We start from the raw sequence: 26,455 nt of genomic DNA on the forward strand, positions 1-26,455 counted from the left end.
TGTGTATCTGGAAGTCCCTCGATGAAGAGTTTCCTGTCAAGGGGCCAGAAGCCCAGGCAGCAGGTAGAGTCACAGCACAGCACCCGATGCAGCGCCCAGAAAAATAGGTCAGGGAGCCTCACCTACTCCAAGTAAGCACGGGCACAGGGTTTTCTCTTAACCCTGCTTCTCAAACCTGAATGGGAACCAGGCAGCAGCACCTGGACAGCACATTAAACACACGGCTGATTGGCCTCCGTGCGTGTGGCTGGCCTTCCTAACAAGCCCCAGGGGAAGCTGCCGGCCTGGGGACCCACACAGAGAACCGCAGATGATCCCACATACACATACACACACGCACCCAAGAAGTGACAAGGACACAAGACAAAGTCCATTATAATAGCCATCTTTATTTGTAAAAATCCAGATATAAAATGTATTCTTTCAGTCTTTCCAGGTTTTCCTTTTTTACAAAAACAAAAAGGCACATAAAAACCTTCCCCGATGTCATTCTGTAGATGGATGTTTTTCAGGCAGCCCTCCCCCCACCCCCCCAGTATAGCTACATGCTTCATTCCAGGACGTCTGGCTTCCCCCACATGCTTCGGTGCTTTCCTACCAGGGTAGAGTTCCAAGTTCCAAGACTGAAGTACACAGAGAGGGGGTGGGTGATGGATGCAGAGTGTGTGGTATGATGCTCCACGGCGTGCAGGACAGGGGACTAGTAGTAGGTTTCCTTCTCCACCCAGCCTGCGACAGAGAAAAAGATACTAAAGTGAGTCCTCACTCCAGCATTTCCAAGAGAAATCCCATGAGAATCGACCTGAGGACAACAGAGGTAGGGTGAGGTCACAACCCCAATTCAACACGGGACCTCAACTGAATGTATATGTGTGTGTTATCTATATATTTATTTATTGCAGTACTTGGGATTGAACCCAGGTTACTTTACCACTAAGTTACATCCCTAGACCTTTTTTTTTTATTTTGGGACAGATTGTCCCTAAGTTGCTGAGACTGGCCTTGAATTTGATCCTCCTGCCTCAGCCTCCCAGGCAGCTGGGATTACACGTAGGCACCACGATGCCTGGCTAAGTGTACTTACTGAATTCTTGAGGAATACTGTCATCTGGAAAGGCTGTCTGGGCTTTTGGCAAGTATTCTCTACATTATATTTGGTGTGTATTTTCAAATCTAAAATGCAATCTGTTCTCAAAGCCGAAGGAGATGAGGGACTGAAAGACGTGACTGCATTCAGCTCAGTGTGCTGGGGTAACGGCCTCAGCCACCAGGATGAAAACCAGAGACCCCCCCGCAGGACAGCACCCTCCCCTTCCAACCAAAGTGAAAATGCCCCAATTACCGCCAGGGCGTCGCCGGATGATGAGCTTCCTGACTTCATCATACACGAAGATGAGAAGGGAGTAGGGGAAGGCACAGAACCACCAGGTAGGCCTGGAAGTAGAACCAGGTTCCAGTTATACACACACACAAACACGGTCAATTCAAAGGAACAGAGACCACACGCCACCACTGTGATGAGGCAGCCATCAGCGAAGAACGGTCACGGTTAAGTCCTGAGTCATCACAGAGCAAATGAAACTCCTCAGGAGCAGATTACTGCTGCATGTGCCCAGGGCCTGGAGATGCAGAAGCTGGCCCGCGGGCTTCCTAAAGGAAGCCTTGACCGTCTTCAGTTTCCTTTCCAGAAGAACTGGTTTCCCAGGTAAGTCAAGTACACTTTCTGTTAACAACCTGGAGCAACTGGACATTTTCTTTCTTCTTTTTTCTATCTAAAGAGCTTAAGAGGGTTTTGAACACATTTGTCTCAAGTCTTGACATCTGAAGACAAAGAACTGCCATTGTGGATCAAAACCCGTTTATTCATCCCCCAAACTCGGTCTCTGACAATGAGATTTGGGACAGCCAGCTGTGTGTTCTGAGTCCTAGACCTGGGGATCAAAAAAAAAAAAAAAAAAAAAGCTGAGCTCTAACAGATGACAAAGGCCTTCAAGGGCCCTGGAGGCTGCTGCCACATGGTCCCCAGGCTGGAGACAGGCTCCGGGCAGCCTCCACTTGCTCTCTTGACGACCAGCTCCCATGTGAGGAAGGCTGGGGCAGCCTCCACTTGCTCTCTTGACGACCAGCTCCCATGTGAGGAAGGCTGGCTCTGGCGGAGCCTTGGAAGTCACCTCCTCTTCCTGTGTGTCTTCCACAGCAGGGAAAAGGTGATCACACTTGACTCAACTACCAGAGGAACCAAACCACCTTCCACAATTGGATAGAGCCTGTCAAGAACAAGTTCTCGAGGCTGGGGTTGTGGCTTGGTGGTAGAGCGCTTGCCTAGCATGTGTGAGGCAGTGGGTTCGATCCTCAGCACCACATAGAAATAAATAAAGGTCCATCAACAACTAATAATAAAATGTTTTAAAAAAAGAACAAGTTCTCTAGTGTTCACAAAGGGTTGAAGGCCCAGAAAATGGCAATGTCCTGAGGCATGACTGTCTTTTAGTGTGGTTTTTCCATTTCAGCCTTTTAGAGAGCCTGGTGACCTTTTCTGGCCTTCTCCTGATAAAAACTGGCTCAAGCTGACAGAATTCAACTGAGACATGTCTTGCCTCTCTGTGCACCAACTCTGTTCAGGGCATTGGGGAAACAAAGACAAAAAGGACACTACGGGCCATGCCTTCAAGATTATTATCTACCGGGGAACAGAAATGACAAGTAATGCCAAAGAAAGGATGCCACTGTCCAGGAGAAAGAGGACAAGATCACTCAGAGACAAGCTCCAAGGAAATCAGCCCATCAGGATTGATGGGGAACAGAAGGGAGGTACCTTACCAAACCCACAGGCGGAGGACAGGGGAATATTGAACTCACCTCCCATAGGCTTGCAGGGGTGCAAGATAAGGCTAAAGAACAGTTTGGGATGGTAAGATAGACCCTGGATGCCAGTCTCACCTCGCACCATAGACAGATGCCTGCACATACACAACAGCGAATGAAGCCAGTGGTTTTTGATGAGTGTAAGGATGAGACTGGTGAATGGAAGTGCTGGCAATAGGCCAGCTCAGAGAGGGTCCAGTTGAATCTGAGCAAAGACCGGGGGAGTGGGAATTCCTAGACACTGATGCTTTAAACCAAAAGCTTTCTCAAAGGCTCTTCTGGGTGCCCAATGCTGTGGCTTAACATATTCTAATCAAATCATAGCTGCTTCACCTTAACCGGTTACGAAACCTCACCAAACACACTCGGTTTCAAACAGCTACCAGAGATAATGGTCAACACTGAATGTGAAAATTTAAGTTTAAACAGAAGTGCAAAATCATTCACTGTGTTTTAAGGCCAGCCTGGTTCTGACCAAAGACATGGAGTCAGACTGATGGCTCTCATCAGATCTACTATGATAGATCATAAACTTAAAAGGGGCCTCAGATCTCCTTCTTCATCCATCTTCTTTCGGGAGCAGAGCCCCCCAAAGGAGGAGGGCTTGTGAGGAATGACACAGCGACTAGGGTAAGCAAATCAGGATTTGAGCCTGGGTCCCTAAACTCCAAGACAACTCTGGGTGGTCTCCAAAGACAGCTGGACTATAGCTGTAAGGGACCTGAGGGCCTAACAGTTAGTTATTGAGCAACTGCAAGGAACCCGAGCCTGCCTATTCTCACACTGGGCCAAATTCCGGGCACCAGCTGCAGCCATGCAAGTCTGGATTTGCTAGCCCGATTTACTGCTCAGGCAAGCTTTCCTAACTTTTCAATCCATAGGAATTCTCATACACACCACCCAGAATTCTGAAGAGGTGCCACGCACATCACACATGCTATTTCTACACTTTTTGGAATGTGAGAGGCTCTACTTACTTGAGGGGATACATCCTAAGGGCGACACCCATTCCAGGGCAGTAGGAAAGGAAAGCAGCAAGGGCTGTCTCTTCAAAGAGGCCAAATATTAAGATCTTGTTCCTAAAATTCAAGGGGAGAAAAAGAAAAGCTTAAAAGATGTGAACAAAAAGGTTTATCTTCAATGCCACGCACTGAATGGCAGATCCTTGTCTACCTACGTAATTAGCACACAGAGGCCAAAGGAGAACAACTAGAAAATTCCATTTTGCTTCTTAAATTTGCTCCAAAGGCTAGAGATTCCAGAAATTTGGCCCATATGTGCCAAATGCTGGACATTTTGCAGAGGGCTGAATGAAAAGCCGCCAGAGCCCGTGATGTGCCCTTTGCTACTCACTTCATCCCCTGCTGGAACACAGAATTCCTCCGGGTCTTACAGATGACCAAGTCGGCCCACTGCACCACCACAATACTGACGAAGAAGGCTGTGTGGCAGGTGAACTCCACGATTTTCCTCTGCTCATAGGTCTGAAACGCAAAAGCAAAAGCGTAAGCCTTGGTGCTTCAACAACACGGCTGGTGGCGGTGTGGCCACAGTCCTTCAGGGCTCGAGGAGCTACAATGCTACTAGGCTGGTCAGGTAAGCGGCCCTCACTCACCCACTGTTGCCCATAGCTGTCTTCCACATCGTTGATCCAGCGGTCATCCCAGTCCACTCGGATGCCCAGCAGGTGAATCGGGAGGAAGCCATTCTCAGCCAGAATCACAAAGTAAGTGAAGAAGCCCCCCAGGGCCTGGATCATACCTGGAGTTGGGAAAACCACCTTTAAACAAGAAGTTCATCTCCACAGCCTTCATCTGATCATGGTGGCTGCCTGAGGGAGCACAAAGGGAGGTCCTCATTGCTGGATGAGGAAGGCACAGGAGAGATGCCTGGTCACTTGTGGGCCCTAGGAGTGATGGACTTGAGGAATGCAGGGTGCACTGACCTAAATAAAGCCCTCTCTGCTTTTAGAGTCTCTTTTTAGAGTATAAAAAATTAATGGATGGGCCTTGCTCTTAAAACAGCCATTTCCCTTACTTGATCATCTTCTTGTATATGGGCATGACTCCAAGGGGAAATCTACTTCCCCCTTTTTAATCTGAAAAGCAATGACTTCTTTTCCACCTCACACCCCGAGTTCCTCAGGATAGGACTCATGCTATGCATCCAGAGACCTGGCCGTCTTCCTCTCAAAATTAAGCTGTCCTGGAGCTCGACATGGGCTGCTATCCAATTACTCTACTGCCAGCCACTGTCTAATGAGTTTTTGTCATAATGTGCATAAGGTGCTAATCTGTTCTACTTCACCTTGGTTTTCACAGCAAGGCAACCCATTAATCTAGAACAAGACGCTCATGGTATCTTCAACAGGTTCCCCTGAAGGAAACCAAACAAAGGATTTAGAAATGAAAGGCGTGCCACCGAGACCACTTGTCAGTTGGTCACACTGATAAACCCATACATTTCTAAAGTTCTTCACCCTCTGTCCAAATGAGTGACAGTTAAGTGTGCATCCCCAGGGAAGGTGACCTTGAGTCAATGAGACGCACAGTTCCTTAGCAGAACCTGGTGTTCTGCAGGGCTCAGTGAGGAAGGACCTCCTTGGTTCTCAGGCAAAGTCAAGCCCACTTACAGGGTGCTCAAAAGAATCATAGTCTCCACAAAAGTCACCGGGCAGGCAGCCAGAGACTTCTATTTCTCTTCACATGGAAGAAAATGTTTAAGAACTCCAGTCTAAACCCTATATTATGTGGCTCATACTGGATTTGAAGTCTCAGAAATCCGTCCTGATCTGAGGCCGACATGCCACTACACATCCTTTCAATGTGCCAGCTTCCTGCTCAGTGCTGTGGCTCACCAATCTGTCCATAGGCCATGCTAATCAGTCTCTCATTCACAAGTTTGTCAGTTTTGGGATTTCTGGGCTGTCTCTTCATGATGTCACTCTCGGCTTGCTCATATGCCAGGGAGATGGCAGGAACCTGCAGGAGGGGAGAAAGGACTCACAGTTATGAAAAACAGGGAAGATGTATTATGAGCCTCTTGTTGTAAAATTCTTACTCTCTCTTTTAAAAAATCTTATTTATTTATTTATTTTTGGTACCAGGGATTGAACTGAGGCACATTCCCATCCCTATTTTGTATTTGACTTTAGAGACAGGGTCTTACTGAGTTGTTTAGCACCTTGTCATTGCTGAGGCTGGCTTTGAACTTGCGATTCTCCTGCCTCAGCCTCCTGAGCCATTGGGATTACAGGTGTGCAAAAAAATTTTTTTTTTAATCTCATGAAATAATATTATAGATCACGCTTTTTTTTTTTTTTTAAAAAAAAAGGCCAAACCACATAAAAGGGAAGATTCCTATCTGATAAGTGAGTGTAGACTGGAAAATGCTTATACTCATTCTTTGATGCTGAGGTTGGGACACACACTGGCTACTGCTCCTAAGAACTCTCTTCCTAACACCAGCCTTGTGGGTCCCAGTAACAAGGAGTGAATGCTCCTGCTGGTGTTGGAGGAGATGTTATGACTACCTGATGTGTGGCTGTGACATTCACTTACCATGTCAGTGCCCAAGTCAATGCAGAGGATGGTGACGGTCCCCAGTGGGAGTGGAATGTTTGCAATAATAAATATCAGGAAGGGGGTGATTTCCGGAATGTTACTGGTTAGGGTATAAGCAATGGATTTCTTCAAGTTGTCAAAGATCAGACGACCTAGGAAAGCAAGACTTTTACTGTCTGGTGTAAAGAGACAGGCAGACTAGAAACTGAACATATCCACCAAGTGCAGACACGGATGCCAACTGCAGTATCTGGATGGTGAATATCCTCAAGCACGACACTCACCTTCCTCTACTCCAGTCACAATTGAGGCAAAGTTGTCATCCAAAAGAATCATGTCAGCAGCTTGCTTAGACACATCTGAACCGGCGATCCCCATAGCAACCCCAATGTCTGCTTTCTTCAGAGCTGGAGAGTCATTAACGCCATCACCAGTGACAGCCACAATAGCACCCTACCCAGAACAAGAAGGGAGATGGGTTAATAAAACATACCAGTTCCAGGGATGGAACGAGGGTAATGCACGCAGCATGATTACAGCCACTGCTCCCCTCCCACCGAGACTGGACAGACCACAGGACGGAAGGGAGAAATGACCATAAACTATTCTCCCTGTGTTAACTAGGGCTACCTAGGAATGGCTTTGGTGAATGGAACTCTTGGAAGTCTCATTCCTATTGGAGGTTGGAGACCAGAGTCTCCAAGCCATTTCCATGTATATATACTAAGTTTGTCAGACTTCATACTGCTGATGCAGATGACGCCACTGAGGATCAGGTTTTTAGCCACAGTGGGGACCTGTACTGGCAAGTCCTTCTGTCACGGCTTAACAGTTCATATACGCCCCCATCCCTTATCTGGGAACTCCTGAGAGGCAATGAATACCGTCAGTCTGGCCAAGTGGGCAGGCTCCCCCCACCATGGCTTAGTTCTTACTGGAACTCCGCTCACTGACATTGCCTGCACCAGTCCAAGGGTGCGTGCCTGATGCAGCCCACTGACCTGTCTCTGGCAGCCTTCCACAATGATAAGCTTCTGCTGAGGGGAGGTCCTGGCAAACACGATCTCAGTGTGGTACTTCAAAATGTCATCCAGCTGCTCGGGTGTCATGTCCTTCAAATCACTGCCATGCACTACACAGGCCTTGGCATCTCTAGAATCAGGAGCAGAAAGAAATAAAAAAGGTCATCCATCATTTTACCAGCACGATACCCATCACCTCCAGAGGGGATATTGTTAAACTATGCAGAACACTACACGCACAGAACGTCATCCAAGAGCTAATTCTTGTGCAGAACTTTACAGGCTCCAGGGCATTTTCATATATATTATCACGCTCAAGTCTCACAATCACTAGTTGGGGTTGGGGGGACTGCCTACTATCTTCCTTTCCCTCATCTTTATCAGACACACATTGAAATAAAATGGCCAAGTTTTAGAAAGTGGAAGAGCTGATAAAAGACCAAAGCTTACCCTAATACCCAAACTGAGTGAGGAGGCCTTAAACCTTAACAAAACAAAACTAATTTGTCCCCGTTATCTATTTTACTTTGTTACCAACTATTTCCCCCCCTTTTGGCCTGAATTCCTGGTTCTCATTTTATTGTGTTAGTATGGATCTGGAAATTGACAAGGTACTAAGTGTTAGACAGTATAGCTCAGTGGTTAACAGCACAAAATTGGGACTGTAGGGGGATTTACTGTAGGACTTCAACAGTTCTGAGGTGCTATGAACCTTTCTAAGCTTCAGCTTCCCAGTGGGAATCATCCCTCTCTCAATGTCACTAAAAAAACAGCACTCAGAACAGGAAGCAGCATCTCAGTGTTGGCGACTGTGATGAGCTCTCTGGCAGTGCAGGTGGGTTCCCTACCCAGGGACAACCCAGAGGCAAACCATTAGAGAAACAAGCTTCCCACCTTACCTGGGATTCACCTGGTTCACTGGGATGTTGAGGCGGGCAGCAATGTCTTCCACAGTCTCATTGCCTTCAGAGATGATGCCCACACCTTTGGCAATGGCTTTGGCTGTGATTGGATGGTCGCCTGTGACCATGATGACCTGTGATAACAGATGGGATAATTGATTGAATGTGGCTGCCAAGCAAATGGCCTTAAAAAGTCTTATATGTAGGTAGGCAAGAGGAAATTAGGATAATCTAGCCTGGAATGCCAAAAGGGAAAGAATGCAAACATAAAGCTGATAAACATCAACTTGCTGAAACACTGTATTCACAGAAAGAAAACAAAAAGCCATGCCCAGATTTTATCTCGGTACATGATCACATCACAATGCATACACAGTACCTATTTTTCCTTTTATACAGTCACATAAAAATATGCAAACTTACCAAACCCAGCAAGAAAAAGATTAAAAAAAAAAAAAATCAGATGCTGGTAAAGGTGCTCTACATTGCTAGCTGGCATTCTTGAACTGGCCCAATTTTGAGAGAGAATAACATGTAACAAGGACTCAAAATTGTCATTTTTTTTGATGCGATGATAATGCTTAGAATATTGATGTAGAGCAATTCGAATATTTCCAGATTTAAAGCTCCACATCTTTTGCTTTTTACTTTGCTTACTTTTATCTAAAAGCAGGTCTCCCCTTTAATCGCTCATCTGTATGTTTACACCAACATTTTATAATGAATACTCCAGGTGGGAGAAGCAACGGCCTGCCCCTGAGGTGACAGTCACAAGGGAGGGCCATCCTGAAGCCCGGAGAGACGAGGCCAAGGAAGGGGGCTGGCGCTACCTTAATTCCAGCACTTCGACATTTGCCCACGGCATCAGGAACAGCAGCTCGTGGAGGGTCAATCATGGAGATGAGCCCAACAAAGCAGAGGTTATCCACAGGGAAGTTCACTTCATCAGTGTCGAACTGGAAGCCTTCAGGAAACTGCTCATCCGGCAGAAGGAGGTGGCAGAAACCTGCGAGGAAGGCAGGGAGCCCATGAGGACCTGAAGTACTGTATGAAGGACCACTGCACGGGGCCCGTCCCCTGCTGCATGTTTAGTCTGGAATGTTTCTTAATGGTCTCAGTTTAATAACAGAGGAAAGATTTTATTTAACATGAAGAACAATACAGAATTGTTGAAAAAAGAAAGAAACACCCCAAAAGACAGACTCCATTACCAAGCATTATCAAGAAAGAAGATCTGTTTAGTGTAGAAAAGACTGAATTGCTAACACGAATTTTGAGCACCAGCCTACCAGGGTTCTAGAGCTGCCACTGACAGTAAGATGTTTAAATGTGGCAAAAATATTTAATTCTCCACCTCAGTTACTTCCTGTGGGGGTCACATATCTGCTCACTTGTTCATTTATCCAAAATATTATTACTGAGCACCAAAGGGGGAATCATGCTAGCTGCTCAGAGATTAAATGCAGATCAGATGTTCTGCCAAGGGGTTTGTTACTCATATTATCATATTATGATGCTACAAGAGACAAGATGTTCTAGACCTTCCTTTGAATGCTGTAGGAAGGTCACAATGGTCTTTCAAGGAGACAAAAGGTGGCAATTTGGACTCAAGCAGAGAGGCCGATGCTACTTTAGGGGGTGGTAAAGGCAGAGAAGCACAGTGACTTAAGAGAAGACGGTGATCTTTGGGTTGGACAGCAGCAAAGGGTATAAACCAGAGAAGGAGACCAACTAATTAGTTGTAAGTTAGCCATGCTGAGGAGAATACTGAGAACCACATAATGAACTTCAAAGCCCCTGTAGCTGTCAGGATAGAGCGGACAGGAAGCAGCCTCGCCCGACCAGGTCATGGCCAGGTTCCGGGCGGGTGCAGCAGCTCCCCTGGAGCAGCACAACTATCCCTCTGCAGTCGGGAAAGGCTTCGCCCCAGGCGCACTGAGAATTAATTAATTTAACTTAGTTAAACTTGCAGACCATGGCCATCGCAACAAAGGTGAGATAATAAAATTCCCTCCCCTGTCCTTAATAGGACTGACCAACGTGGATTCCCCTTCCCACAGCCCACTGCGCCGATTCTCTCCTAGCACTTACTGTTTTCAAAGCAAGAAGGGGGCGAATCAAGAAGTAGGACGGCCCCAGAACAACTCAAAGGAAGGCCAACCGAGGCCGAGTGAAGGCGGTCACCTGTGACTGCCTGAGACCAGAGCGCTGGACAGGGTCCCGCCCAGTGCTTCCAGCAGCTCGGCTGCCTACCTAGCACGCGCTCTCCGAGGCCGCCCAGCTCCAGGTAGGCATTCTGAAAGGCGTCTTTCAGCTCCTCGTCCAGGGGCTGCTCCTTGCCGTGGAGGAGGATAGAGCTGCAGCGGTCCAGGATCCTTTCTGGGGCGCCCTTCATCACCAACAGGTGTCGGGGCTCACCGGCGTTGAGGTTCTTGTGAATGGACAACTGAGAGGGAATATCCAGATGGAAACAGGGTTGGCTGCGCGTGGCCACCCAGGAGGAAAACAGGCTTCACTCACGACTGAGTCTACGTCACAAAATGAACCCAGAATTCCTTTCTGAGCTCTGAAGTAGCTCATGTCTTGTGACATGACTTTTAAATGCTACCAAAAAAAACTAACAGTATAGGTGCATTCACAAGCTTTTATGTGAACATATGTCATTTTTTATGGGTATGTTCATAAAATTCTCCTGAAGGGAATCAGAGAACAAGGGGAGCGTCACATGTGCCCTGATCCCTGTCCCCATCCCACCCCACCGACCCACAAACAAGTCTTTTGGAAGAGACCACATTCATCCTACTGATATTCTACACATGTCCTCTTTGGGCTCATGTTCCTCCCTTGCCTTGTCCCCAGCCTGCCATTGCCCACTCATGCTTCCCTGGATCTCCAGACCTGGTACTTATTGGTGGAGTTGAAGGGTATCTCGACGATTTTGGCGTATCTATCTCTCATCTCCTTCACAGAGCCGCAGCAGAGCTCGATGCATTTTAAGAGTGCCGACTCAGAGGCATCTCCCGCAACTGCCCGCTGTGAACGAAACATCCCCTGTTAATTACCCGCCAAAGCCTGGCTTCACTGAGGCATCACTGGAAAACATGAAAGAGAACTCTGGACAGATTCTAATCCTATCAGGTGAGACCAGACAGGTGAGGAGAAAGCAGCATTACTAGGACCCAGCCCACCGGGTTCCCAGCCCCAGAGAGGCCAACTCCAACCTCCCTCCCCAACCCACAGCAGCTTCTGGCAGCAGGCTGGGTGAAGGTGTCACCTACCCTGAAGAAGCAAAACACCCTCCCAACCTGCTTTGCCTATTTTTAACTTCCCTGGCCTGCTGAAAAGTCACAAAGCCAATGCTATTCCCAAATACATATTTCTGGTTGTTAATCTGAAAATACGAAATAAGTAAACATTTATAGCGTCTCATTGCCCTATAACTTGTAAAAAATGGAAGTGGGAAAGGGGGTGGTTTCAGAATTGGGGACAAACTATGTTAAGGGCACAGCAAAGGAATTTATATTCTAAACATAATTCAACTGTGCAAAATTATCTGGACCCAAAGGTTGTAAACTGCAGGCTGTTGTCAGTTCAGACAGCACTTTCATTACAGCCTCTACTTCAGGATACACATACTTTATTCTGTGTGATACACTTACTGGTGAAACCCTCATATTTTGTCTTAACAAGACAATTAACATTGCTCGATACAAATAACTTTTATTCAGGTAAACATCACTGATTATGAATATCTTTTACACAGGGCAACATCTGACTCTGACCTTAAGGCTGCACATGCAGATGAACAAATTAATGGTTTCAAATACAGTAGGAATGTGGCTGGGTTTGGTAAGAAACACAAAATAAGTAGGGATCATTCTTCAGAAAAGTCAGTTGTTAAGCAGAGTGAAGCTACTGCTGACCCCTCTACAAGTTAATGGTAATAATGCCAATGACATGAATCAATTCCCCAAATACTTAGAATATATCTCCTGTTACTTTTCTGGTTTTTGTTTTTTTTTTTTTTTAAACATCAGGGAAGATTTGATTCTTGTGAGTTTTGATGTTCAAATCTTGAAACTTTCCACTTTTAGGTATGGAAAAACTCAAAAGCAGGCATCTCTAGTTTTATGCACAAAATAAACATCATTCTTAAACCTGCATCAATTCACGCCAATTTATTTTTTTGTTTTGGTACCGGGAATTAAACCAGGGGCGCTTTTATCCCTGAGCCAAATCCCCAACCCTTTTTAGTTTTTAAGACAGGGTCTCACTAAGTTGCTTAGGCCCTTGCTAAGTTGCTGAGGGTGGATTTGAACTTGCAATCCTCTTGCCTCAGCCTCCCAAGCCACTGGATTACAGGCATGCACTACCATGCCCGGCAAGAAAACCTCTTTCAAAGAATAAGCAAGTTGGGGCTGGCGATGTGGCTCAAGCGGTAGCGCACTCGCCTGGCATGTGCGGGGCACTGGGTTCGATCCTCAGCACCACATAAAAATAAAATAAAGATGTTGTGTCCACCGAAAACTGAAAAATAAATATTAAAAAAATTCTCTCTCTTAAAAAAAAAAAAAGAATAAGCAAGTGCTATCTTCACAATAGAAGCCAGTTCAGTTACAGCTAGGCCACAGTTGTTTTGGCAACTCTGTTAATATGGAGAACTACCACAGATAGCACTAGAGGACACAGGGGCCCAGGGAGTCTTGCACAGCACTCCGAACTCCTCAAGGACTCTGTGCACCTCGTGATTCTTCTGACCCTGTGTCTTTGCTTGAACAACACAGTAAAATCTCAGTCATTCCAAACTGCATGAGAATTCCATGAGGCTGAGCTTATTTTTGTCTTGATCTTATTTTTGCATCATTAGTTAACAAGCTAAGAACAAATAAGATAAGAGAAATAGCTGAGCTATTTTAAGAAAATAAATGGCTTAAGGGATTTACTGGAATCTAGTGTATCCTAATATGAAAATACAATTATCCAAGTCACTAAAGTAGCCCTCAGTGTCCTCTAGGTTAGGTGATATCATACGAACTCAAGAGTAGTAAAACTGGATCATTAGTTCTTTACCGAGAAAGACTGTCTCCCACCTGGGTCAGATTTTTACTATATTTTCCCTTCTTTCCAAAGAACATGGACCATGGGCACTAAAAGTCCTTCAGGCAACACAATCTGGACGATCTACAGTGAAGCCTCCCACAGACAGCTCAAGCCCTCTACAGTGAAGTGACTGGGCACACACAAAGAGGTAGGGTGCTACTTCTAAACAGGACTGCTGACAGGCGGTTCCCATGGGGTGTTCACAGCCCCCCACCAAAGCAACCGCAGGCTAACCGCAACTCCTGAGCATACCTTAAGAATAGGCAGGTTTTCCTGGTTAGCCTGAAACACTGCCCTGTTACAAAGACCTGCGATCCTGGACAGAGCGAGCCAGGTGGCGGAAGTCTTGTCGAAAGAGACACCTGACAGAGGCAAGAAAACAAGCAGGAAAATGACGCATTAACTTCGAGTGCTGCGTTCTCAAGTCATCCCAGTAAAGTCCTGTGAAAGTATGAAATGCTCTGTCTCGCTCCCTAATGAACGAAACCAGGTTTTAGGCATTTTCCAGGCATGTGCAGGGTACATTAACTTATCTATCGACATGCCCAAAACACCCTTGATTCTTTATAAATGATAAAAAAAAAAAAAAAAAAAACAAACAAACTGTCATGAGCCTAACAACAACAACAACAAAATCAAAAAGCTAAAAGCAAGCCCAACATTGGCAGGTGGCTACTGTGCAAGGCAGCCGCAGGTCTTACCACTCTGATTCTCTGTTGTATCAGCTTCGTGGATTTGATTGTCAAACCACATGTGGGCTACCGTCATCCGGTTCTGAGTCAGAGTTCCAGTTTTATCAGAGCAGATGGTGGATGTGGACCCCAAGGTCTCCACAGCCTCCAGGTTCTTCACTAAGCAGTTTTTCCTTGCCATGCGTTTGGCGGTAAGCGTCAGACACACCTAGGGTGGCGTGAGGAACAAGATGACTTCACTGAGCCAGGCTGGGATTCTACACAAATACCTGCCATCCCCTAACACGGAAGAAATTTGTCGAAAATTAAATTCTTTTCAACCGTCCTCTGAACTCCAAAGTCATAATGGTAATATATACGTGGGGGCTTCCTCCCCGCAACCAAAAAAAAAACAAAAAAAAGGCAGTATATTAAGAAAAATAATAATAGCCAAAGTTTGCCACATGGTATGCTCCCAACCCAGCCACTAATCCCAAAGTTCTTCTTTTCTCCATTACACTGTACTGGATCATGTGATAATTTAGGAACACAATGTAAATATTTGGGTTTTGAATAAACACATGCTGAGGTCTTCTCACTATCAAAGCTTACTACATGACGGGGTGGTGCAGAAAAATGACATACAAACACGAGGAATAAATCCTAAGCGGGCAACCCCTTAGAAGAAGCCAGCACGTGTATTTGGCACCACTGCCAGCCGCACTGAGGGAGGGTGACCATGCCTTCCCCGAGCCTCTCACCGTGACAGTGGCCAGCAAACCTTCGGGCACGTTGGCTACAATGATACCGATGAGGAAGATGACTGCTTCAAGCCAGGTGTACTCAAGGATCAGAGAAAGGATGAAGAAAGACACACCCAGGAACACAGCCACACCCGTGATGAGGTGGATAAAATGCTCAATTTCTGCCGCAATGGGTGTCTGGCCCCCTTCCAGCCCAGAAGCAAGAGTGGCAATTCTTCCCATCACAGTGCGATCCCCGGTGTACACAACAATACCACGTGCAGTGCCTGAGAAAAGGGAGAGAGAGCTGAACCAAATCGTGTACGCAACAGGAATGACAGGCCAGAATTCGCACAATTACATAGGTTGGTTTTAGAAAGGGGCAAAATACACGTTTTTAAAGCTCTTTGGTTGCTTTTGCTGTTTGTTTTAAACCTAAGTTTGGCAAAGGGATTTCTACCCACTGGCAGGAAAGATAGCAGTTGCAATATTCATACGGAATTGGTGCTGTCAACCAGGATACCTAGGTTTCCCGACGGCAAGGAACCTCCTCTGCTCTGCACTTGATGTAAGCTGTCAGAAATGGAGCCAATGGAAGAAGAGCAATTGCCCCCACGGTTTTCCTGTGTTGTTAGTGCCCAAGGTAAATGCATGCCATGCCAAATAGTGCCTTAGAATGGTTTACCCTCAACACAGTTGGTTGAAAAAAAGGCAATGTTCCTCGTCTCCAGGGGGTTTTCATTTGTGAAATCTGGAGACCTAGTCTGGGGTTCCGATTCACCCGTAAGTGAGGAGTTATCCACCTGTATGTGAAAACAACGAAGAGTGCCATGTGAATACGCTGGCCTCATCAGGGGCTTCCGCTCCCCAACTGGATCTGCCCAAAAAGCAGATCTGGCTACGAAAGGTTTTTGCCTAGAAAAATCTACCTTGCAGCCATTGGCAGATATGATTCTGAGATCGGCAGGGATTCGGTCTCCTCCTTTCACTTCCACCAGATCCCCAACTACAACTTCTTCCGCATTTATGCTCATTTTCTCACCATTTCGAATCACAAGGGCTTGCTTTGGAAGGGGAAAACAGTTTATATTGTTAAATGGATACCGACAAGGGTGGTGTCCAAAACAAGAAAATGAAATTACAAATGACCCCCATACTTCTAAATATCTGAATAATAAACAAAGATATTATTCATCTTTGGATTTATACGAGATACCAAAGCTTGCTCAATAGTCACTTAAGAGGCGGTATTTTTTTTAGATACTGTGCTTGCTTTAAGAGTTCATGTTTGGATGGAGTCACTTAATAGTTGGAAAATCTTAACTTGACATTGGTTCACATTTTAGGGGCTAAGTCACCCAATGGGGAAAGACAAAGCATGAGGTACCTGAGGGACCATGTTTTTGAAGGATTCCATGATCTTCGAACTTTTAGCTTCTTGATAGTAGGAGAAACAACCAGTTATGATGACGACAGCTGACAGTACCACACCAAGGTAGAGCTGGGAGGGCAAAGACAAGTTAGAACAGTGGCTCTTAGGAAAGAACTGGGGACATTCAGGTCATTTTTGGCTGAATAAAAAGCAAACATTTAAACAAGAAGAGATAAAGTCTTCAGAAATGCAAAACTCATTTCTTCTACTTTTCTCTCCAGATCCTCCATACAGAAGGGTCAGAAATAATCACAGACACACCTGTTCACTAATGTTAGACTTTTGGAAATATTCTGTATGAATTCATTTCTCCTCTGTTACTGAAACAAAAGAGGTTTTCTTTCAAACAACTTGTAACTTCTGAAAGAACAGCTACCAAACATTTCTGGACAGGTGTCATGTGCCAACTAGGAAAGCTGTTCTCTGTCATCTAAGGACCACAGCTAGACCATAGCAGCTGCATAACATAGACATCTAGTAGGAGAACCCAGAGTGCAAGGTGGAGGGAGAAGAGTGAACAAACCAGGAAGAAAGTATGCTTAAACCCATCAGGTAACTAGTGGTAAACTTAAAAAAAAAAAAAAAAAAAGGTGGGGGGATGGAGACTGCTGTGTACCCTCTAATCCATATGCACAATTACAGAACTCACATTATCGTTTTGAGGTTCCTCTTCTGTGGCAGCTTGGATGCCATAAGCCAAGAAACAAAGAACTGCTCCAATCCATAGCAACATTGAGAATCCCCCAAAGAGCTGCCGGCAGAACTTGACCCATTCAGGGGTCGTGGGAGGGGGTGTGAGTGCATTAGGACCATCTCGGGCCAGGATCTCAGCAGCTCGTGCAGTTGTCAAGCCCTGGGGAGAAGGGGAATGCAAGATAAGGCAGGCACCAAACCTGCAAACTAATGTGCTTCCCTGATAGCTGAGAGACTGCAATGAAGGATATAGGGAGGAAACAGCTTCCCAAGCTGCTGAGCCAAGGTAGGACCTGGCAGATCCCTCCACGACTAACTCTGAGGGTTTGGGAAAACGAACAAGGCCAAGTTTCCTGACAAACTCAGAACACTGCAATTAAAACTTTAAAAAAATGATTCAAGGACACATCTGAATCCAGCCTATTTTTCTTCCTAAGTTTCAGATCAAAGGATTCATGATAAATTGCATTTTTGCCAAAAAGATATCTATTTTAACTACTCAGTTCAGTTTTGCAAATTAAAAACTTCAAGTATTCTATGTATCGATTCTGTCAGGGAAAGGAGAGAAAAGCCTCTGCAAACTTCAGAAGGAAAATTTTCTGTAGAAATGTAACCTCTTACCAGATTAACAGCCAAGTTTTAAGTATAGAACTTTATTCTTGGGATGGCAATTAAGATAGTCATCTGGTGGGGAAGGGCTCATAAATGTGCATATTTTAACTCACTCTCAGTAAACCTGTCAGGTGAAAAGTGTCAGTGGGAAAGTCCAATGTACAGATGCCCTGCTATTTTCTCATGGGCCAAGGTTCACTGACAATACAGATATATGACTCCCATCAAGTTAGGAAAATAAGATTATTTGGTCTTATCAAAATACTAAGCCAAAAAAGAGAATATAAAACACATTTATGCCTAAAGTATTAGTTTACACATATTCTGTGTCACCATTATGTTTAATATTAGAATCCACTCAAGAGTTTGGGGAAAGCAGAAAGAAAAAATGAAGTAGTCAGAGAAAAAAAAAAACAACATGGAAATATTCAAGCCCTCTCTGCCTCAAATACATACTGGATTAACCCTTGGTAGAATAATCAAAACCACAACCAAACTTCTAAGCACTACCAACTCACCAGGTACTTAGTGTTGTGCTTTAATCAACCTGTTTAATTTTCATAACAATTCTTTTTAAACTACTATTAAACCCCTTTTAGAAAATAAGGAAATCGCTGATTATGGTGGCTCACACAGGTAATCCCAGCAACTTGGGAGGCTGAGGCAAGAGGATCACAAGTTCAAAGCCAGCCTCAGCAACTTAGCAAGACCCTGTCCCTAAATAAAATATAAAAGGATCTGGGGATGTGGCTCAGTGGTTAAGTGCCTCTGGTTTCAATCTCCAGTAACAAAAAAAAAAAAAAAAAAAAAAAGCAAGGAAACAGACCCAGAGCATTTCAGTAACCTACTCAGGCCACAGCACACTTCAGCAGACTCTAATAGTGACTTGGTGAGATAACATGGGCAGTGTGCTTAGAGATAGGGTGGCGCAGGTGACCATGTCAGCAACTGATTGAGTTGAGGCTCCTCTCAGAGCTCAGGGTGGGCCAGGGAGTCTTTACTGAAACGATGACTATGTATCTATTAGGCATTCAACACATTTCAGCTTTTTAGTCACTGTCTACAAAAATTTAAAAGGCCTCCTCCCATCCTCCAAGAGCCCCCAAGGTCAGACCTATGACACGAGGCAAAATGTGACAGGGGATCGAGGGTTCTGCACAAGTTTCAAACAAAACATACTCGGCTCAAGTCTGTTCCGTATTTACGATGAAGTTCATCAAGGCTGAGTTTATGGTCATCCTAAGAGAAAACAAAAATAAAGAAAAGAATGAAACACTGTTGCATAAAAGAGCATCATTACTTATTCCTACCTTGCAGCTTATAAATGAGTTGTCTGTTGGTGTGCCCGTACCAGTGCCCAATGGCATGGTAACCTCACAGCTATTGCAAAAGCTAGCCAATGCCAGGTGATGGCGGTCCATTATCGCCTGCCACATCCAGTCAGGGAGACCCAGCAGCTTTGAGATCTAGTAAGCCTTGTTTGACTTCTTTAGAGTCTAGATAGGTTGTGTTGGTGGAAGTCTGAAGAGATTAGAAGTCCCCCATGTTCAAAATAAGCCAGAGAAAAGCAAAGACCATGAGATCAGCTGCAGCCCCCTTCTGTAGACTTTTGACTGTACCCGAACGAGTAAGTTTTCTGATACTCTAAAAGCTTTTAAAGTGTGAATTTTAAATTTTAAAAATTTAAAGTGTAAACTTTAACATATAATTGGGTAAGAGCTATCCAAATGCTATGACCTCTTCCAAGATAAAACAATTCCCTGACTGAAGGATTGGGGCAGGGGTCTGTGTATTTTTAAGGAGAACAGAAAGCAACCTTCCTCCGGTACTTACCATAGAAACTTCTTTCTTTAGTTCATCCATATCCCTCTCCTTCTTGGCCTTTTTGCCCTTTTTGTCGCCATGTTCTGAAACGGCTGCAGGTTCATACTTATCACGTCCAACCTACAGGAGAACGGGGGAAAGGGGTGGTTATGAACGATGCGAAGCACCTGGAGACTGACAGGTCTGCGGCAGGGCATGCTGGGATTTTTAAGTTGGGCCTCATCATTTGGAATGGTCACTGGAATAACATTCCTGAAAATGTATGCAGCGATACAGCACACTACGACCATCTACACCGACCATCTACACCAACGTAGGACACTCCGTTCTCCAACCAAGGGCATGAGGAACAGGAGGGAAGTCAGAGCAGGCAAGCCTCAGAATAGCCCTGACAGAGAGATTTCCATTTGGGGTGAATAGGGAGAGTTGTGCCACCGCCAAAATCCCTATTCAGCAGCCTTCCATCCTCCCCCCAGAAACAATGGAACCATCTTTTACATTGTTAACTTAAACCACAGGACTCTGGAGTTTGCCTTCTGATTCGGACAGGCCTGAGAGCAAGTTCTGGGCTCTAGCTAGTCCCCTGTGTGTGTGTGTGCTTGGGCAAGTCACTAGTACTCAAATTTCAATTTCCTCCGCCACGGCTTGGAGATAAGAACAAAGCCAGCCTCATTTAGGGTTTCTGAGAAGATTAAATGACATATCTAAATGCTAGCTACTTTTACATTGCGTTTAAATTCTTTACAATGCAAAGACATATTATGTATTGACTTTGAAAATCATTACTTCTCACATAAGACAATGACCTTTTCCTCTTTTCATTTGAAAAAAAGTCAGTCTGAAAGTCCCTAAAATTCTTTGAGACCCTCCCCCCAAGGGAGTCCCCACCTCATTTTGTCACCTAAAAATAAAATCCCCCAAATCAAAGTCACTGGAAATGTTTTGACATAAGCAGCGTGTAGGAAAAACGTGTGCACTATCACATAATTCACAGGATCCACCTACGCCTCTAGAAAACTGGAAGAATATATATATTTTTTTAAAGAAAATGTTGATTCTATAGTTTAAATTTAGATTGTTCCACTCCCCCACCCATTTAAAAAGCCTGAGCTTATCTACACAAAGCCTCAACTTGGTGCTATGAAGTCAGTCCCCAGACCAGAAGAGGCCCCATTCCAGACACCCACTCCCCAGTCTACTTCCCACAACTACAAGTTAGGGGGCCAGGTAGGTATTAGCAATTTCCTTAAAATGGATAAGTGGAGTTACTATTATTTCCTGGCTTGCCCTTACTCATTTCTAACTTTCAGAAGTCCATTAATAGTCACCAAACCAATACTCAGGAACTCGTGTGTCTATTATTACATTTTTATTGTGCTGAAATGGAAGTTGAAAAGTATGTTTCAGTCGTAAGTAATCAAGCTGCAAATAAAATACAGTATTCCCACTTGAATTTAAGACTCCAAAGAGAAATCCTGCTCCAAATTAGTGGGTGTGGGAGATATTTATATCAGTTACATTGTTCAACTTCTGTGGTCCTTGGCAGTGTGACTTGACAAATAACTTCTTCCAAGAGAGAGTGGGGTACTTTAGTTTTCATCTTATCTGTTCAGAATGGAGCAGGTCTAAAGATAGTCAACATTCTTGACATTCTCTCCACATTGGTGAGTGCCTCTTTTGAGTATAGCTCTTGGTGCCAGAGTTAAAATGAAAAATAGTCACACACACTGGAAGCAGAGAGCAAACTAAACAAAAGGAAAAGAGAGGGAGGGCCTCTACCAGTGAGGAGTCCACAGTCTAAAGTGCCACTACCTTCACATACTTCATGGGAAAGCACAACACTTAAAAAAATCATTTTAAAGACATTGACCAGGCATCTCTAAGATCTTTTATCTGGCCAGTCCTGTACTGATTTTTTTAAATCCAGTTCACAAGATTTTAAGGAAGCTGAGTACCATTAAAACATATTTCAATAAATGGAAATCAAGAGTTAAAAATCCCTCATCCTCACCATCTGTATGCTTTGATTACTCTCAGTTTTACAATATTTTCCACTCCAAAAGAAGGGGGGGAGAGAATTTTTGGAGCAGCAAGGCCTTGGATGCATTCCAAAGTCTTATCACTGTTCACAAAATAGATGTCTTGCTTACAGCTCCATAGCTATCAATGGTGAACTAGTTGGGAACCTAGATTCCCTAAAAACTCCCTTTTCTTCATCAAATCATGCCACATAAGGCAATAGTTTTAAATTAAGTCATTTGTGAAAAGGCACATGAAAAGAGTATCAACATAAGAAATTGGTCTTTCTTCAAATTTTTAATTTTTTCCCCCACCAGGCAATGTTTGTCCAAAACTAAGCAGCTTATTCAATTTAGTTCTTCTCCACAAAAGTAAAACAATAATTTAATACTAGCTTATCCTAGTAGGGATCAAGCAATACTTAAGTTCCTGTCAGTTTTAATTACTACAATTTCAAACCTGAAAAGGTCTTGAGGGTGTGTGTGTGTGTGTTTGGGGTGCTGGGTGAGACAGGTAACATGGGTAAAACTGGATCCAACAGTATTTTCTTTATTATTTCTTTTAAAAGCTTTTTTTGGGAAAACAAAGGTCACCATAAGGAGTAAGGACAAACACAGCATTTCTTCGACTTCAGCGACCTCCCACTAGTTTGGGTACCGGGCGCGCAGACCCTTCTCCAGTCAGGAAGTCGGGATCACTTCCCCACTCCCATCATGCACCATGGCACCCCGCTGAGTGTCTATGAGGAAAAACAAGGGACACTCAACAGGCCACACTATCCTCATAAGGGCCCCTGGTAAAACTACAGTGGGTTGTGGGGTTTTTTGCTGTTGTTGCTTTTCCATTCTAATTTAAGAACTGGGAAGTCACAGAGAGGGCAGGGGCTCTCCCAGTGTGACATAGTTTCAGCCCGTGTCATCATTTCATCCTGTGCTTCCCATTACTTTCTTCCGTCTTCTCAAAGATTCACTAGGAATTTTGCTATTTCATTCATGTACAGAGAAAGGAAATTAGACCCAAGAAGAGGAAATTCTTGACAAGAACCAAAGTTAAACCATGTAACAAGCTTCAATCATCTAGTGATACATTCCAAATCCTCACAATGAGTGAGGGAGATGGCCCTAAGACCTTCAGAGAGGAAGATGTTCCTTCCTCTTCTTCAGTAATTAATTGCTTAAAGGGGGAAGGGTGTGGAACACATATGACAGCTACAGAGAATTATCCAAAAATAAGCAGTGAGGGGGCGGGGGAAAGGCCACACACAAAAGTGCAACAAAATTGGAAAAAGAGTGTACCCCTTCAGGTCTACCTAAGCACAGTGGCCACCGATAGCAGCCAGCCCCAGCCTTCATTGATTCGTCCACCTTGCATTAAGGACAATCCCACTAGGACATCGTAAGTCCTGTGGCCAGGAGGGATCTTGGGAGTATTTTAGACTTCTGAAATTTCTGCTGAAAATGATCAGAGGAAAATAGGAAGCTCGAGGTTCTCTCTTCCTTTAGACAGCCTGTTGATGATGCTTTGAACTCAGCCTGTAGTCACTCTAGTTCTGCCACCGGCCAGCTACACGACCTTGAAGAGTCAGCCTCAGTATCCTCCTCCCCAAAATGAGAACAGCACTTGGCATAACTATTAGAACCTACAGAAGGCATCTCGATAGTTTGATTAGACAAGGAACTGTCATCAAATCTGGAAACGACACATCTACAAACCGCAGTTTCCAAAAACCTACAAACAGAAGCTTTGGACTAGGGGTACAAGGAGGGCAAAAGTATCTGCTCCACATGCAGCCCACTTCAAAGTTGGCTGAGAGTTGTAGAAATGGCACCTTTGAACTCAATTTGGCAAATTCTACCTTGGCAGAGAAGCCAGGGGATAGCTCTAATCCGGCTGGTTGCCCAGAGGAACTGCCTATTTGGGGTTAACATAAAAGGTGGTGGAGTTTGTGTGTGTGTTTGGGTGTGTGTGTCCAATTTTCCTGGGTAACATATTAAATCATCATCAAATACAGTTGTATATGTAAAGGCACTCTGCACAGTGCCACACAGAGATTATGATGTTAACTTCATTCCAATTAACATATATTACTGCTATTCCTCACTTTCTAAGAAACTCTTCAAACCCTTAAAGAAAAACAACTTTGGGCATTTTAAAATTTCATCTTGTCAATTAAAACTTAAAAGGAAATATCAAATCAACAAATGATGAACCCAGTTTATTTCATCTCCTTTGGTTCCTAAAACTAAGTGGTATAGTTTACATACAGGGAATTTTCTAGCCAGGGACCTAAGGCTGAGATGGCCCGGTCTAAGGGAGGAAGGACACACATTGTCATGATACAGTGGCTGCTCTCGAGCAGATACCTGAGAGACTACTATGCCTTCCTGCTCCTCCTCTCACTCACCCAGACACACATGCTGGAGAAAAGATACTCCAATATGGCCAAAGCTGGAGGTCCCTTTGAGAGCCTGGCTCACTATCACTAAACTTGGGCTGCAGCCCATCAGCCAGCAGGGGACAAAAAAGAACAGCTGTACTTCCAGCCATGGGGTTCCCCGTCATCCCAAGAGGAACACAACTTAACCTCTGTCCCCCCCATCTGCTCTCATGTAAATTCTAACAAGCCTACCAGCCTACCTAACTGCAACAGCATGCATCTATAATTGCTTAAAAAATGAAAATCCTAAAAATGTTAAAAAGTGTACTTTAAAGTTGCTCTCTCTTAGAGTTTTCTCTATTTCTCTCTTTAGTTTTCTCTTTTTATTAAAAAATGAATAACAAAAATGAACATACACATATATACCCCTGAGGTTTCTCAACGGGATACTTACTCTACCTCTACATTAGGCACTGAAACAGTTAAAACTTTCTGCTTCTTTCTTAACATCCTCCATTTGCTTTCCTCTTCATCTCTCACCCCACCTTTTTCTTTCTTTCTCTCTCTCTCTTTTTTTTTTTTTTTTGCCAGATCAATCTGGTTTAAGAGACAACAGATTCATATTTGGCAAAATTGTTATAGTGAGGGCCAAATCAATTCCAAGTATTTTTTTTGGGGGGAGGGGTGTTTTGGGGATGAAACCCAGGGTCTTGTCCATGCTAGGAAAGTGGTCTACTACTGAGCCACACCTTCCATTCAACCCTGCATCCTCAACTGATACCCTGGAGCCTAGACTGGGAAGTAAAATGACTGTTAAAGGCATCCAAGGAAATAAACAAAAATGGTGTTATGGAAGCATCACATGGAGGAAAAGAAAAACATGAGGGTAAGCCCCAAAGTGCCCTAGGGCCCCAGATAACATCATGATTACAGACTAGGAAGATAAACACCAAAGCCCACTGATCATAAAACCTTAGGCTGATTATCAGGCCCCCAAACAATGCAAGTCCCAAAGATAAAGCATAAGGCACCAGGAATCAACTTTTCAGATCACCAACAGAGAAGATCAGATCATTGTTACTAAATAGGGTTTCAATAAAACCAGATAAAGTCCAAATATATTTCATTGTAAACTCACAAAGAAACTAGGGAATGAGACCGATTGGATAAAAATCCCTTGGCTCCAGACCCAAGTGAAACCAGAGAGAAAGTACGGGATGGTGGGCACCTCTTTTCTTGCCAACATAACCTGCTACTCCAAACGTCGGTCAGATAAATGCAAGGAACTTCTTATGGATTCCTGACAACGGATTTCAGCACAATTAATGAGGTGAGTCATATGCAAAGAACAGTCTCTCTCCGACTTGGGCCAAAGAACACACTTCCCTTCATACACTCAATTCATAGCAATGGGAGAAAGTTCAGACCAGACTTGGTTAACGTTTCCTTTCCCTAAGACACATTCACAAAAGGGTTTTAAAAAAGGAGAAGACTTAAAAGTCCTCTTCATTTCATATTATCACGTACTGGACACCTTATTTTCAGAGTGATCTAGATTTGGACAGCGCTGGCAGGGATGGGGAAACATTTTGCCCAGTATTTTGCTGTCCAAACCCAGCCACTCTGATTACCATGAGCCCATCTGATCTGACACTCGTGTTTCTCCTTCTGGCCTGCTAGCTGGCAGAAGGCCCTGGGCAGCTAGAAGAAAGCAGCACAGACCTGTATCCAGGCTCCCATCGCAAAGCTGAAGAGTCAGATTCGCTTTACAAGACTTAAAAAAAAAAATGATAACCAATTGTGATGAAAGTCCTTTACTTGAAAAGTGAAAGTAGATGAATACTCTTAAGATGCTATTCAATATATTTTCTTTGGGGGGCAAAGATAACAGTTCTCAGCAATATCAATGGACACTTCCATTTGATTTTTCCTTTGAAGAGCGACTCACAGTATTTCCCAACATTTTCAACCTTTAATTTTTTTTTCAGGAGAAAGAAAAAATTGTCCTCTAGCTTTGAAAGGGCTCACAATTAACTGAGAAACAGCAAACTCAGTTCAAGATCTGATGTTCTCTCAATTCCTATTACTTTGTAAGCCCCAGCACACACTGGCCCTGTGCTCGCAGTATAAACAACACAGATGACTCCACTTGATCCTCAGGATGAGTACTCTACACCTGGGCCAGACCAGAAACTGAAGCATCAGGATTTTTTTTCTTCTTCTCCTTTTTAAACACCTGCTTGTTTTCCAAGGAAGCAATTATTTCACGTTTCCAACAGAATCTTTCAAGCTATTTAAAGCCTCTTTTTCATTCAGTTTAGGTTTATTTAAAAGAGCACAGTCTGATCTGAAGAGAAAGCCACTTATTGCAGTTTTTGCTAAAATAATAAGCAGACAATGATTTCGAAGGGTTCTGAGATGGAACATGGGCGAGTGCCAGGTCTATTGTGCTTTCAGATGTTGAAATTCACTTCTTATTTGTAAATGTGAATTAGGAATAACAATCCCAGCAGTCTACATTTTTAAAGTTCAGCCCTCACCTGCATAAACACCTTATGGATTTTCTGAAGCAGCTTCTTAGTTTTTTTTTTCCTAAGGCTTGCTTTTTGGCTGTTCCCCATCTTCTCAGGTT

General features: G+C 44.2%; 1 protein-coding gene across 1 annotated transcript in view; it reads right to left on the minus strand.

The window, feature by feature from the left end:
- Nucleotides 1-369: 369 nt before the first annotated feature.
- Nucleotides 370-26,455, minus strand: part of Atp1a1 (ATPase Na+/K+ transporting subunit alpha 1) — a 29,510-nt gene continuing 3,424 nt past the window's right edge. Inside the window, exons 2-23 of the mRNA XM_046458178.2 lie at nucleotides 19,437-19,547; nucleotides 18,783-18,842; nucleotides 16,948-17,151; nucleotides 16,254-16,367; nucleotides 15,796-15,930; nucleotides 15,552-15,669; nucleotides 14,885-15,153; nucleotides 14,154-14,352; nucleotides 13,705-13,814; nucleotides 11,251-11,385; nucleotides 10,606-10,798; nucleotides 9,183-9,358; nucleotides 8,350-8,486; nucleotides 7,430-7,580; nucleotides 6,713-6,881; nucleotides 6,426-6,580; nucleotides 5,723-5,846; nucleotides 4,481-4,626; nucleotides 4,219-4,349; nucleotides 3,843-3,944; nucleotides 1,343-1,434; nucleotides 370-729 (exon numbers count right to left, since the gene is read on the minus strand). Coding sequence (XP_046314134.1) covers nucleotides 701-729; nucleotides 1,343-1,434; nucleotides 3,843-3,944; nucleotides 4,219-4,349; nucleotides 4,481-4,626; nucleotides 5,723-5,846; nucleotides 6,426-6,580; nucleotides 6,713-6,881; nucleotides 7,430-7,580; nucleotides 8,350-8,486; nucleotides 9,183-9,358; nucleotides 10,606-10,798; nucleotides 11,251-11,385; nucleotides 13,705-13,814; nucleotides 14,154-14,352; nucleotides 14,885-15,153; nucleotides 15,552-15,669; nucleotides 15,796-15,930; nucleotides 16,254-16,367; nucleotides 16,948-17,151; nucleotides 18,783-18,842; nucleotides 19,437-19,547 — 3,060 coding nt within the window. The 3' untranslated portion in view covers nucleotides 370-700. The remainder of the gene's footprint in view (nucleotides 730-1,342; nucleotides 1,435-3,842; nucleotides 3,945-4,218; nucleotides 4,350-4,480; nucleotides 4,627-5,722; nucleotides 5,847-6,425; nucleotides 6,581-6,712; nucleotides 6,882-7,429; nucleotides 7,581-8,349; nucleotides 8,487-9,182; nucleotides 9,359-10,605; nucleotides 10,799-11,250; nucleotides 11,386-13,704; nucleotides 13,815-14,153; nucleotides 14,353-14,884; nucleotides 15,154-15,551; nucleotides 15,670-15,795; nucleotides 15,931-16,253; nucleotides 16,368-16,947; nucleotides 17,152-18,782; nucleotides 18,843-19,436; nucleotides 19,548-26,455) is intronic.

Source organism: Marmota monax, unplaced genomic scaffold (assembly GCF_021218885.2).
Source record: "Marmota monax isolate L192 unplaced genomic scaffold, Marmota_monax_Labrador192_F-V1.1 WCK01_AAM20220418_F8-fsc00087, whole genome shotgun sequence".
NCBI classification, from domain to species: Eukaryota; Metazoa; Chordata; class Mammalia; order Rodentia; family Sciuridae; genus Marmota; species Marmota monax.